The 14,836-nt window shown below is 39.2% G+C and overlaps 2 protein-coding genes across 2 annotated transcripts in view; both read right to left on the bottom strand.

Moving 5' to 3' along the window:
- The window catches only part of pck2 (phosphoenolpyruvate carboxykinase 2 (mitochondrial)), a 235,473-nt gene that overhangs the window by 99,617 nt on the left and 121,020 nt on the right, over window positions 1-14,836 (bottom strand). The window lies entirely within an intron of this gene.
- On the bottom strand, window positions 4,280-7,218 carry LOC113028795 (B-cell receptor CD22-like). Its single transcript, XM_026179246.1, has 7 exons — window positions 7,176-7,218; window positions 6,357-6,740; window positions 5,717-6,022; window positions 5,346-5,606; window positions 5,158-5,245; window positions 4,966-5,005; window positions 4,280-4,808 (listed from the first exon to the last, which is right to left on the bottom strand). Exons 1-7 carry the CDS (start codon window positions 7,216-7,218, stop codon window positions 4,566-4,568), a joined length of 1,365 nt encoding a protein of 454 aa, XP_026035031.1. The 3' UTR covers window positions 4,280-4,565.

The raw sequence follows: 14,836 nt of genomic DNA, 5'->3' as shown, positions 1-14,836 counted from the left end.
ATGATTATTTCTTTTCAGAATAAAGGGCTAAGAAAGAAAATATTTAAGTTGAGTTAAGTGGTAAAAAAAAATTCTTCATAGACACTGGAGTTTTTGGAAAACTTTGGAACGTTGAGATGTTCTTTTTTTTGTTAGATGTTCAGTATAGTAAGCCATGTAAATAATAAATCTTTGATATAATATATATTTTGTCACTACTTATTTTTTTTAAATGAATTGAAAAAAATCAATGTGAAGCGTTGTTTGGGAAGCTAAAGAGTGAGCTCTTTTCAGTGGGCTGAGCCATAAGAGAGCTTGAATTATCATCATTACTGCTTCGGTTCACACCAGAGAACTCTGAGTTTATTTAAAAATAATAATATGATAAGTTAACATACATGTCTGTGTTTTCATATATGAGATAACATTTCCTGGGGTGCCAATTTTTTTTTTTCGGGTTTTTTGTCCAGCTCTAGTGAAGTTCACCTCGATGATTACTACTTAAGAATTAAAACATAGATGTGCAACATGTCAAGACTGATTCTTTCTAAGCCCTAGTTTGGCTCGCAAAGGAGTACATTTACACCAAGTGTCAGATTTTGGCTGACATTTAAATGGATTTATGATAAGGGACTCATTAAATAAAAGCGGAAACATTTAAACACATTGAGGAAGCTCGTCAACAGGAAGCTTCTCAGACAAACAAATTCCTGTAATAAAATTACCCAGTCATGTGGTCTGCCATTCTGTGTATTATCACCTCTTGCAATAGCTGCAGCAGTCACATTTGTGGTTGTGTTTATTTGGTTTAAATGACTGATTAACTGATTAACTTGCATTAATGCAGTTATAGCGTTAACATCAATTTAACGAGATTAACGCTGACAGCACTACTTAAAAATAATCAATTTGCACCCTGATGAGACTGAGCTAAAACTTTTCAACGTTTCAGTGTTCTCATAGCGGGTTTGTGATAGGAGAGCACGACTCAGGAGAGGGATAAAAAAAGCAAAGAGTTTTTAATTAGGGAAAATATAACAAAACAAAAATTTGATACAGACAAACAAAGAAGAAGTTCATGAGCATGGCAACATTAACTCATAAAGCAAAATACTGGAAAGCTGAGGCACAACAATAATGCGGAAGACAGGAAATGATGACATAAGCTGCTTAAAATACTATATACCTAATGAGAGAATGAGGAAAGTGGAAAAAAATCAATTTTATTTATAAAGTGAAAAATAACAACTATGGTCACCTCAAGGCACCTTACATTGTAAGGTAGACCCTACAATAATAAACAGGTTACTATGTAAGTGGAGGGACAGGTGAGGTGAATCTAGAGAAAGGTAGGTGGGAGTGGCAGCAACTAAAATGACAGCAGAGTGCATGATGGGAATATAAAAAGCAGACTGACTGAATAAAGAAAGACAGAAAACCAAAAGCATCACAGGTCTGTTTGCTTTAACATTAAAAGATCTAAACAGAGAAAAGTCTCATTGTTTCATCAACGACAGCAGTATTATTGTAATTCTTTCTTTTAATACTTTAAGTACATTTTCCTAATTTTAACAATTTCATTCTTCTAAAATTTTTCCTGTTTCCTATTTTATTTTCACTACAGGAGTAGTGTGCCTTCTCCATAAACATTACTTCTGTATCATTAACTGTAAAATTAAAATGAACACAAATACAAATCAGCTTGATGCGTCACACAAAGAGGTGCAGAAACGTCCCACACAACCACAACTACATCATTGCGCACACATACAAAGAGAGGGATGGATGAAATGCAGTACTTAACTCGATAAATCCAATAACAATATTTAAGGAGCTAACCTGAATGCTACAGCTCAAATTAAGTTATCTTATTTTTGAAAGGAGGATAGCATAGAATAGCATAGAGAATCATTCACTTTGGCAAACATGCCACACAGGTCAGTCATGTGGAGCAGCATAACATGTGATGGAAAAGTCCTGTTCGCTCTCATCGCTCTTCAACTGCTGTACAAGTATTTTTGCAACATCTACCACACAGAAAAGCACACTGCTCCATCTGCTGGCTGTTTAATGACTTTTCACCAAAACCCTTCAGGCAGGGAACAACTCTCATGAAACCATCCTGCCTAAAGAAGTGAAGAAAAAAAGAAAGTAATGCTCATTTTTTAAATGAGCATTTTTGGGGGGGTCCCATTTAAGCCATACTATGATCTCTGAGTGATTTAGTCAGCCTTTCATAAACATACATGAACGCTCTAATCAAATTCAGAGCACTCAAATTCAGTCGCACTGCATTACATCACAGTATTTGTTGAAATGTTACATGGTGCCTGATATTGTGTAATCCTTTGCTTTCTTAAAGACATTTGCTGCAAAAACAAATACAAAAATATACAACATCTGTTTAGTAATTCATTAGGATGCATAAGTACAGTTTTTGAGAAGGAAAATTTCCTGCAGTCCCAGAGTGCAGCTTAATGGCTGTTTTCCCAACACTCAAACCTATATCATTTGGCTCTGATAGAAAATAAATCTACCTAAATCAGTCAACATCATGTAGAAAGCTCTGTGTCTTCATGCTTCCTCTTTACACACTGAATGAAGAACTGAAGCAGATGGCACTGAAATCCAAAAAGTGACATCAAAGATGGATATGAAGAGCTTTTTAACTCTTCAAAACAAACAACACATTGTCACATTGATTTAACTCAACATTAAAACAAAACAAAAGAAGAAATGAAACAACAGATAAGACAATAATAAAGAATGAATGCTTTTCTTGAGTTTTTCCCCCTTTCTAGTAACCCAACGCTGAAAGGATTTAAAAATTTTTTTCACTTATCCAGTTTTAATGGCTAAAAATACATTTTTAAGAAAGTATTAAAGATAACATTACTGAGCACTTCCCGTTTTCAGCAGTCAGAGCCAAAGTCTGTACATGCCATGTAAATTACATTATATTTATGTTATAGTAACAAAGACAACACTGGACCATATGATAAAATATGTTAAATACTTAAATAAGATGAATTCACCAACAATTGAACATAATGGATAGTCATTTTTTATTGATTAAACCAAAACATTGCAATATGCAAAAACCCCCAAACAAAACCCTTTTTGGAATGGATGAATGGACCGGTGGCGAACAGATAAAAATAGTCTAACCTTTAACTATTTTTCACATAGATTCACATTGAATTTTTCTGTTTCTGGTTTCCTGTTTTCTCGACAGTTCAGAAGCCCAGACTCTGTAAGTTCTTAGTTTTCCAAAAATAAACTGTTAAATTGTTTCTGGTTTCTGAGTCGTGCATTTAGGTTCATATTTACTGGGATTATGACAGAGTGATCTGCCCAAACATTAGCTGTACACACAGCTGTTACACATCAGTGTTGTGAAGTACTAGCAGAGTCACAGGTTGTTAGTTGAGCACTGATGTCCAGACCAGCTGAACAGTGCTACACAAAGACAGAAATGCACTTCTGCACTGAAACTGACCCAAGCATTGCCTGAGCACAAATCCAATGATTACCAAAACCAGTTCATTGTAGAGTTTAAAAAGGTTTTTGATTTTGCTCTCTAAGAGGGTGAGGCTGCTAAATGCCTCTTTAATTCACAGCAGCTTAGTGGAATTTTAATTTGAATGCCATGTTCAGGTAGTGGGGAACAAAAGGTTTTGCACTGAACATTTTTGCATTATGCTGTAACTACCCTGGCAGTGAAAACTGATAACTATACATGGAAAGGCCAGAGAAAGACACTCCTATTGCGTGCATTTCCATTTCCTCTTTGCCTTTCCAACTCTCCAGGAGAACATTTAGATTACCCGATGCAGATCGGCAGTGTTAAACTTACCCTGGAGAAGCCAAAAGAAAATGCCCACCAGCATGAATGGGAATACTGGTTTGTGGTTCCAGTGCTGCATTTTAGACATCTGGGAACTCAGATGTTGGAACTTGGACTGATGTGTATCTGGAGTGATGCAGCATAACACTTCTAAAAAACACGTTAACGGATAGAGCCTGATCAATGCTCTGCGTATGGCTTATTTAGTGAGACAAAATACAGAACAATGGTAGTTCAGATTCAAAGTTTACAGTTTTAATTCTGTTTAGATTCAGTGCTGCCATCTTGACCTGTTAGTTCAGGGGGCGTGCCACAAAAACAATTTGGAAGCAGAACTTCAGAAATGCAACTGACAAAATCAAACAACAGCTCACACAGCGTAGCAGCATGCAAATACTTTAGGAACATAATAACTTAAAATATACTTTAAAAAAAAAGCGACAGTATGTTGAGGTTTTAAGTTTTAGTTTTGCAGAACAGCATCTGTTGTTGTGTAAAACTAGTTCTTTGTTTGGAGTGCTGCAATTTCTCACTTACTCATTTAGTCACATTTGCCATGAACACAGTTAATCATCTGAAAACAGCCGTGTAAAGTTAGCATGAAAAATAGGACATAAAAAAGCCATGGAATGGGATTTTAGTTGTTTTACTTCACTGAACTGTAGGCAGTGAAAATGACACATTTACAGGCACCATGTGTGTATTTATATGTTAATGTAAAATTATTTCACAACAGTTCTCATTTTTTCTTCACCTCAGCGTAGAGTTCCTCTTGGCCGTGAGCCCTTTGTTTTAAGCTTTTTTCTCGCTTTTTGATCTGTGCGTACACCGTATGCTGCTGCTGTCCACTGTCCCGCACTGAGTTAGACGATGCTTCATATGCCAGTGTGGAGAAGCTGATCTCTCCATAATGGATGTTTTCTTCCTCTTCTTCCTTTTTACTTGCTGGTTCATCAACCTTCTGCTCTTCATTTATTTGAATCTATAGAGTTAAAAAACAGAACGCTCGGTGAATTAGATTCATTCTTATTCATGTTTTATTAAATAAATAGACTGCTCTGATGAAGTTACTGCTGTAATCGCCAAAACATTCAAGTAACCCTGCAGCTAGAATTTTTTTTTCTTTGTAATTTCCTTACCAGAATCTGTTGTTGAGTTTGTTGCTTTGACTTTAACGACCTGGAAGACACAAGAGGCAGTAAAAAATTATCTCTGTGTATGTTAAATATATGTGAACAAAGTTAAGCTTGAAACAGAAATTTTTAATGTGTAGCTAAAATATCTGTGAGAGTAGCTAATTGTGTTTTTCTGCTTTGATGTGTGATACTTACCAAACAAAGATGATCAAGCAGAGGAGAATTATAAGTAAGAGAACAATGATCCCAATGATTACTCCAGGAAGTAGCCACAGTGTGTCTCCTAAAGAAAAACAAAGGTTACTACCTGAAGTTATTTTTAAAGTTTGGAGTTTGAATGGATAAAAAGAAACAGGAGCATGTAACACATGAGTGGCTTTTACCTCCAACAGTCACGTTAATCTCTGCTGATGTCTGATTACCCAGATCATTAGTGGCCACACAGTAATAAACTCCTCCATCTGTTACATTGAAGCTGTAAATCTCTCCTTCAGATACTTTCACAGCTCCATCTCTGCTCTTCTTGAACCAGGTGAAGTTGCTGACTGGAGGTTTGGCTCTGCTGGAGCAGGTCAGGTTCACCCAGCTGCCTGCTGACACCAAACCTGATGGACTGATGGATGCTGAGGTGTCTTTAGGAGCATCTGGAGAAAAAGATTGACAGAAATCACCATTATTCATTCTAAACAGTGGACCTCCCAATGAATCAAATGCTATGTTGACAGGATCCAACTACAAATTCTGATTTTCTTACATGAAACACTGAGAGTCTCTTCTGTCTCTGCTGTCTTGGTGTCTTTTCCTTGGTTCACAGGATATCTGGCAGAGCAGTTGATCTTCTTTCCATCATGTGTGTCTGACAGAGTGATGTTCTGCTGGATTTTAGTTGTAAAGCTTCCATCTGTGTTTTCCTCTGTTTTGTTGTGAGAGTCTTGTTGGAGATTCCAGGTGAGTTGAGGAGGGGAGTGTGGACAGGGAGTGAGAGCTGAGCAGGTTATAGTGACAGACTCCTTCTCCTTCAGATCACCTGGGATTGTAATATTGGGCCTCCAAGGAGAATCTGTGGTTTCACATCACAGACATATTAACACTACAGAGCACACTGCAGTTTATACCAGTGTTTAAAATCTCTAAACCACTCATCTTATCTTAAATTTACATATAACTTTATTAATTTCATAAAGTCATGATTTATTGAGTATTTATTTATTAAAGTATTTTTTTTAGCTTAATAATAAAACATTCGACCAATATTAAACTGTATTCTGGGACAATCATTATGACTGAAATGTAATATTTCTTCAACAAATGCTGATGAAACTTAACTGAAGGCAAGTCAAATAAACCCAATAAAGTAAAAATATAATTCTAATAAAAAACTCAAAATCACTCACCTCTGACTGTTATTTGAAGAGGATCACAAGAAGCTGTTGCTTTGAATGGTTCTCTCTCTACTCTGAAGAAGTATGTGTCTGTGTATGTGGTGATTAAATTACAAAACAGAGTGGTGCAGTCTCTCTGACTCAGGTTCCCAGTAATACTCATTGGATAGATGTTAACTGCTGCACTACTGTTGAAGATCACATTGTTTTGATTACCGTCAAATTGGGATTGATTTTTAATCCACACTCCAATAATTTTTCTTGTGCTGATAAATTTCTGTTCTTCTTTGGGTCTGAAGCTACATGGGATTTGCAAACAAGATCCACTCAGTGCTTCCAGCTTCTTTGATGCATTTATGAAGACTGCTGCTTCATCAGGACATGTAGCCAAAGCACCTGTAAACACAGTGTCACAACTAACCTATTAATTAATTAATTTTATTACAAACATTAACTTGTCTTATTTTAATTTGTCCTCCATAGGACTTAAGATGTAAACTTTAATCAAAGTACTCCTAAAATTAAATAATTGTTTATGTAAAATTAAATTTATAATAGATCAGCCAGAAGTGACAGTCACATTTTCACCATTTGCCCTTTTTGATTAATGATGCTAAATTACATAGTTGTTGCTTGAAATATAATCTATTGTAACATGAACAACATGTCTTTGATTCTGTTGGTAACAAAAAGTATTTCAATTACCTGTCAGACTATGAACAGTATGAAAAAACAAAGCTTTATCTCCATCAGCCTTTTAATTTTGTTCCTTAAAGCTGATAATGATTTAAATGAATCCAATAATGCCTTTATAGTGAACAAACAGCTCACCTGAAACAAAGAGGACCATCAGTAACATGCCGACTATCACCATGTTCACACACAGCTCAGGAGAGGTTTTTACAGTGAACATAATTTCTTAACCAGAATTACAGGGGAACACATCGCCTAACTGTTGTTAGAATAAGGAAGCACAGAAGAGGACATACTGTTTAAGAAAGTGCAATGTCAGTTTGCTTGATCGTATTTGCTATAGGTGTTGAGAAATATTCTGCGGAAGTACAATCAGTTTGCTAATATCCTGTGATAGAGGAAGTCAGGCGATAGATTTTTAAAGTTTAAAATTACCTGTCAAAATAACCCACACACGCAAATACTTTTCACTACAGTTTTTTTTAATTGGTTTGGTACTATTTTCATAACTAAAGTGTGCATTTTCAAATCTCTCAGTACAAAACTCACATTTGATCACATTTGTAACACCACTAGTCATTCTTTCAAATCTGATGTCATGAGTTCATTGTATTTGCACATATTTTCATTCCACTTAATCATTGTTGCAGAACATATGATCATTGTGATATATTCTGAGAACATTTGCTTTAATCACCCAAACAAAACAGTGAGATCTTTTTTCAACTTAGTACTTATACCAATCATTTCAGTCAGGAGCAAATAATACAAGGTAAGCGTTTCAAATTGTCCTTGGTGATGAATGAGTGTAACTGAACTGTAAAACTTTACACAGCAAATATTACACTTATGTTCAGGCATAACAAAAAAAAAAAAAAATATATATATATATATATATATATATATATATATAAACACCCAGCACGCCCCTGCGGGCGGTTTATCCTTCAAGCTCGGGTCCTCTACCAGAGGCCTGGGAGCTTGAGGGTCCTGCGCAGTATCTTAGCTGTTCCCAGGACTGCGCTCTTCTGGACAGAGATCTCCGATGTTGTTCCCGGGATCTGCTGGAGCCACTCGCCTAGCTTGGGAGTCACCGCACCTAGTGTTCCGATTACCACGGGGACCACTGTTACCTTCACCCTCCACATCCTCTCGAGCTCTTCTCTGAGCCCTTGGTATTTCTCCAGCTTCTCGTGTTCCTTCTTCCTGATATTGCTGTCATTCGGAACCGCTACATCGATCACTACGGCCGTCTTCTTCTGTTTGTCTACTACCACTATGTTCGGTTGGTTAGCCACCACCATTTTGTCCGTCTGTGTCTGGAAGTCCCACAGGATCTTAGCTCGGTCATTCTCCACCACCCTTGGGGGCATCTCCCATTTTGACCTCGGGACTTCCAGGTTATACTCGGCACAGATGTTCCTGTACACTATGCCGGCCACTTGGTTATGGCGTTCCATGTATGCCTTGCCTGCTAGCATCTTGCACCCTGCTGTTATGTGCTGGATTGTCTCTGGGGCATCTTTACACAGCCTGCACCTGGGGTCTTGCCTGGTGTGATAGACCCCAGCCTCTATGGATCTTGTGCTCAGAGCTTGTTCTTGTGCTGCCATGATTAGTGCCTCTGTGCTGTCTTTCAGTCCAGCTTTGTCCAGCCACTGGTAGGATTTCTGGATATCAGCCACCTCCTCTATCTGCCGGTGGTACATACCGTGCAGGGGCCTGTCCTTCCATGATGGTTCCTCGTCTCCCTCCTCTTTCTTGGGTTTCTGCTGCCTGAGGTATTCACTGAGCACTCAGTCAGTTGGGGCCGTCTTCCAAATGTATTCTTGGATGTTCGTTGTCTCATCCTGGACTGTGGTGCTGACACTCACCAGTCCCCAGCCCTCTTCCTTCCGCTTAGCGTACAGCCTCAGGGTGCTGGACTTGGGGTGAAACCCTCCATGCATGGTGTGATATTATTCTGTTATTATATGTTACCTTATATATGTAATCAAAGTAGTTGAATTAGAATACTGCTGTAGATCATATTATACCCTTTAAAATAGAGTGTGTGATCTGTATGTAGTTTAGTTCTCATTATACTTTTGAGTTAACAGAACATATTCACATATTAGTTCATTAGATAAATGTGCATCACTCTGTATCCTTGATCTGCTGGGAATGTGTTACACTGTTTTCTTGACATGCTTAATTGTTGAATCATGAAGAGAAGGTTGTAAGCAGGAGACTCTGTGTCTAAAGACAGGGGAGATAGACAGACCACATTCCACACCCCCACCTTACAGAAAGCAGAGAAACAACTGCCGAGGTCATAACTTAGGCGCTGTAACAGAGAAAAAATGTGATGTTTTGGCTTTTACGACTAGCTGGGGGCCACTAGAGACTATAAAAAGCTGAGCAACCCGTCACCATTTTGAGACATGTGCCTGACCCTCTGGTAGCATCTCTCCCGTCCGGACGTTCTAATGCTCTTATTGTTGAATTGTATGCAAATAAATGATTGTTGATTGAGCATTTATACACCGATTATTGTCCTTCCTTCAGCCCAAAGATTCAAAGAACTGCGTGTTTTCAACAACTTGGTGCCGTGACCCGGATCTTTGGTGTGCTGAGGAGGTGTAGATTTGACCTTTGGTGAGATCGTGAGGCGAGGTGAACAGAGGACCGGTCCAAAAATAAAAAGGTAAGCACAGCCTGTTGTATTATAAATACCAAATGTGCATATTGGGCTTTCCAAATTAATCTGTTCACTGAGTCACATGTATTTTCACAGTAAATTTGTCGGTGTCTGGTTTTTGGCGCAAGATACTAACAACATAAGTTGAGGCTGAATTCCAGTGTGTTAAATAAACTGCTTCTACCGAGAAACTAATAAGATATTACGTTGAGCTAGTTGCAGCCACTTTACCTTCCACATTTAATTTTGTCTAATACTGGCTTCTGTAACCATAATACGTTAGAATTTATTCTGAAGACGCGGCCATTAGTTCAGTACATTGAAGTCGAGGTTTGAAGTTGGTTTATGATGTCTGGTATAACTTCGGGGATGCAAGCATCACTTTTATGATGCGACTTTGCTCCGTTGTGGCGGTCATAAGCGCAGAGAAAAGGGTATTTTGGTCTATGGTGCAGTGTGCTTTAAGAAGATCTAATAGTTGAGCTCAGAGGTTTCTGTGTAAAATTCCCGCTGAGGAAAAGTGTTGTGTGTGAGTGTCAAAGCGCGCTCTGGGTGAGAGAGTGTGTGTGAAGCTGCGAGGCGCGCTCTGGGTGCTGTCTTGTGGGTGAAGCGCGCACTGAGGGAGAGTGTGACTGAGGCGCGCTCTGAGTGTGTTTTGTGTGGAGTGTGAAGCGTGAACACAGTGACAGTGACGGTTAATGTGTTTGATTAGGAGGACATTAGAGCAAAGACACATTTTTAGGATCAAACGTTGATGCCTAGTGTACCTGTGGACCTTTGCCCTAGGAGTGGCGACCCTCCTGTCCAGGGACGCTTGGCCAGGACCGGCGGCGTCCGGGTGCCGAGGTGGTGACTTGGGGAGGTGAGGGCCCCCGCATAGCTACGGATATAACACTGGAACGGCCGTGTAATCACGGGTTCACATTTATTCCGGACTAGAACAAGACACATTTTTGCGAACAAACGTTGAGTCTAGATTAGTGAAGAAATATAAAAAGGTTGAATTCCTCGTTTCAGTGGTTGAAATTGTTGTGTGCCTGTCCCCTGACGAGTGTGAAATTAAAATAAAGAGGGAATTTGGAGCCACATAGAGATAGACGGGCATAATTGGGTGTATTACTCTGTGGTGTAATAAAAATAAAAAGGAGAGATAGTAAGAGGTGTGCAGTGGAGAATTATAGAGGAGTAGAGAGAGGAATGTGTTGGGAGACTGGCGTACAGTTTACGCTGTCAAGGTAGGCGTGTTGCCTGCTTATCGGTTTAAAAGTGATGAAAATGAAATTAAAATAAATCTCTTAGTGTGTTAATACAGGAAGCTGCGGACCTGGACCAACTGCCCCCACAAGCACAGCGGCCGAAGCAAAATTATAGGTAATGGGAACCACACCCAGCACGAATCAGCAGCTGTGAAACAGACAGCAGCGAGGAGAGAATTAGAGGAGAAATTAAGAGAAGTTTTAACACATAAAATTGGGGCCAACGGACTTGTGGAGGTTGGGAAGGCGTCCGGAGCATCACAACAAAAAGGTGAAACAAAAACACACACAAGCAGAGAAATCTGAGAGAAAGGCTCCTTTTAAGGTAACGCCTAGTTTGAGAAAAGATCAAATTAACCTGCTTTTATACAAATGCACATACACGCAATGAAGAAACAGCTTACACTCATGAACACGTGAAGATTTTCCAGCAAGGTTAAAGAAAAATTAACATACTTAAATGATGAAGTCTATACATTACTGACAAAGAAACCCTCTGGGTTGCAGGACAACAATTTAATAAAAAAAACAAAAAAAACAAAAAAGGAACACTGGTCTAACCAACCAGGCAAGACACAACAAATTTAGTGGTTAAAAGATTCAAATTGTGACATGTTTTCTGTTGATTGATTAATAAAAGTGATTACTGAATGAAAGAAAGTTCCTTTTTGGGTTTTTAAACATGATCTTAAGAATTTTAATATGTACTTGTGTTGTCCTGTCAACTTGGTGGGTTAGGAGTTGATTATATCGGGAGACAAAAAACAAAAAAAAAGGGGGAGAGAAGGCTGACACAGGGCCTGGTCCCGGTGTGTCTCCCCTCTGAATAACACAGCCAACACAACATCATTTTCCTGTTCGTTTGTTTTTGTTTTTTGCTTTTTGTTTGTTTTTGTTTTTTTATACATATTTAATTACAGGCTGCTTTGCCGGCCCTGAAAGCCGAGGCTGACTGGACTCCTGCTCTCCCCCATACGTGACACTGACCAAATGCTGCAACAGCTGGACCCACAACAACGACCTGAGAATGTCAACAGACCTGCAGGAATGTGATCTCATGCAGCCGAGACGGAGAGCACTAAACCTAAGGCCCGTTTCACTACACGGGGGAAAATTCCCAGACTGCGTCAGCTGACAGAGCTGTGACGAGACGCCCGCCAAGCCCGAATGAAAAGTAAGGCCGAGCGAAAAAATGCTGACCTTGATAACTTTGCATTCACACTGTGCAGGACAGTGATGGACCAACACGGATGATCGGGTGGCGAAAAAGGGCGTGACCGAGACAGGAGGAGTAACTGAGGACAGAAGGCACCTCAGAATGGACAAAAACACAGAAGAAGAGGCAGGTTTCACCTGCGGTGAACATCGACCCTGGAGAAAGGACTGCCCCAATTGGGGTCAGAACCAGGACGGACTGAATTTTGAGCAGAAGCAGCAGCAATGGTCGCAAACAAACTGAAAAGGAGGGAGGGGGGGCAGGACCCCAGGGCATGCTTCAGGCCGTGGTTTACCCAGAACACCAGAACAGGAAAGTGATGAACACAAACACCCACACAAACACACACATCTACATGCACTGACTCAGAATGAAGAGAAACACACACACACACACACACACACACACACACACACACACACACACACGGGAATGTTGATTCACTGAGAAGTGATGCACACACATACACATGCACACGCTTGTGCAATAAAGAGTGATCCACACGCACACACACATACACGCTGATGCAATGAAGAATGCTTTGCTTATGCTGATATGCAAAATGCTGCACACAAACATCCCAATGCATAATTATTATGAGGAGCCATTGATTACTTAGAATGTGTTATATGTCACCCAGAGGGCATTTATGTAGATTTTAGGAATAAGCTCTAAAACGGTTTGGTTATGAAAACAATGTCTGTGCGTGATGTCTGTTTATGGCTCAAGGCCTTGACTGAATTCTTTGCTGTGCTTCACACAGCCCTGATGAGGAACAGTGGCACAGAGTGAAAATGATGAATTAATAGTGTAAGTTTAGGTTGGAGTACGGCATTTTCTGTGATTGAGTTTTAATTAAAGGAGGAACAAAAGGTGTTACGGCACCTGAGCTTCTCATTCCCACACAATATTGTCCCGGCAGGAAGCAAAATGTTCCTGTGAATTTCTGGTTGATTGTTTGGTTTTGTTTAGCGCTAGCTTGATTTTATCAGTGAGCCTTGGCTTGTGTTCTTTCTCGTAAGCGAGAGAGGGATAGTTTTATGCTTGGACATGTCTGCAACGGGCCCTAGTTTGTGTTATTTTAGTAGTATTTTGTTGGTTATGTCTGTTTTCGTTTTTGTTACAGGGCACTGGAGAAAAAAACATCTGAGAGGTGTGATCCACCGGTGGTGATATGTTGATATTTTGTGAGTTCATGATTTAACAATCAGCTCTTTAAACAAGGCCTGAAAGATTGAAATTTAAAGCGCTAAATATTATTACTGTAAACAGTTGCAAAGTGTGCTTCTCCATGATTGTAATTGGCTTGGGAGAAATTCACTTATAGGGAACACTGAGAAGTTCTGAGTCTAAAAGGATTGCACCGAGTCAATCCGGCCCAAAAAACAACAAGGAATTGTTTTCCTTTAAAATGATGACGTCAACTTGCTGGTGATGGATGCTCGAATAGGTTGCGCGTGAGACTCCATTATCAGCGACATCTGGTATGAATGTGTGTGGAGGTATGCATGTGAATGGACTGTGATGGACTGACGACTAAAAGTTTTGACTAACTTGATACTGAGACAATGACTGCACCCACTTTAGGATTAGTAAATGCCAATAAACAATTCATAAACAATTCACCCAGCCGACAAGAGAAGGGTGGATGCTTCGCTTTGTTTTGTTTTGTTTTTTCAGGAGCAGGAGGATAAGAGAGACTGGAGGAGGAGACTCTAGCTTCACATAAGTATGAACTGCAGACTTAACACTGTGGTTGCTGATTTTGAGTTACTGATGTTTGCATTAAGAAAACTGTGCTATAGTAGCTGTGTTTTGATTAAGGTATCATGTTATATTATTGGGAATGCCAAATGCTACAGTGGAGATAACTATTGATATCACTCATGACTGGAATATGTTATTATTAACCATAGCAGGCCACTGTAAAAAGTCAAGTAAATTTTATAGAGGAAAATCGCCAAAATTGAACAATACCTATGAATGACTGGCCACATTCAGAATAGAGATATGCAATAATAAACATTGGTCCACGTGATTTAGGTTCTCACTTGAAATAGTAAGTTATTAAATGTAGAATATAATCGACAGGGACATTTGATAGGATGTGGTACTGAAAAAGAACAAGAGCAAAGTAAATAAAGAAAATATTGTGTTTAGTTTGGATAAATTCAAATTAAAATGTACCATTACACTCAGAGGATCAATATGGAATAAAACATATGCAAAATTTGTAGGAAGTACATGACTGGTAACTGTTCTGTCCTGAGCATTTGTTTCCAGAGCACCCACTTGACCACACCAACAGTTTCTCGCCACCGAGGAGGGGTACTTGTAAAAAGAATAGAATAAAAATCTGAGTTTAACAAAACATTTTAAATGTAAATATCAAGCTTACCTTTCTTTTTCCATGACATGTGCTAGTGGGCACGCCAGCCATTTTGAAAAGGTGGGCAAAACAATTGGCAAGGCCACACCCCCACACGTGTGATATAATTTTAAAGGTTCTGTTGTCCTCTCTAAGAAACATCAGGACTTAGAGGAGTGGCAAGTAGAGTATGCGAGCTACAAGCAAAAACTAAAATGTGTACTACAGTGTGCAAAAATGAAATACTGGGTCATCAGGGGGACATGAGGGACATTTATA

The sequence above is a fragment of the Astatotilapia calliptera genome, chromosome 9 (genome assembly GCF_900246225.1).
Source record: "Astatotilapia calliptera chromosome 9, fAstCal1.2, whole genome shotgun sequence".
Taxonomy (NCBI): domain Eukaryota; kingdom Metazoa; phylum Chordata; class Actinopteri; order Cichliformes; family Cichlidae; genus Astatotilapia; species Astatotilapia calliptera.
The sequence above is the reverse complement of the archived record's forward strand: the minus strand, read 5'-3'. Positions and strand labels throughout refer to the sequence as shown.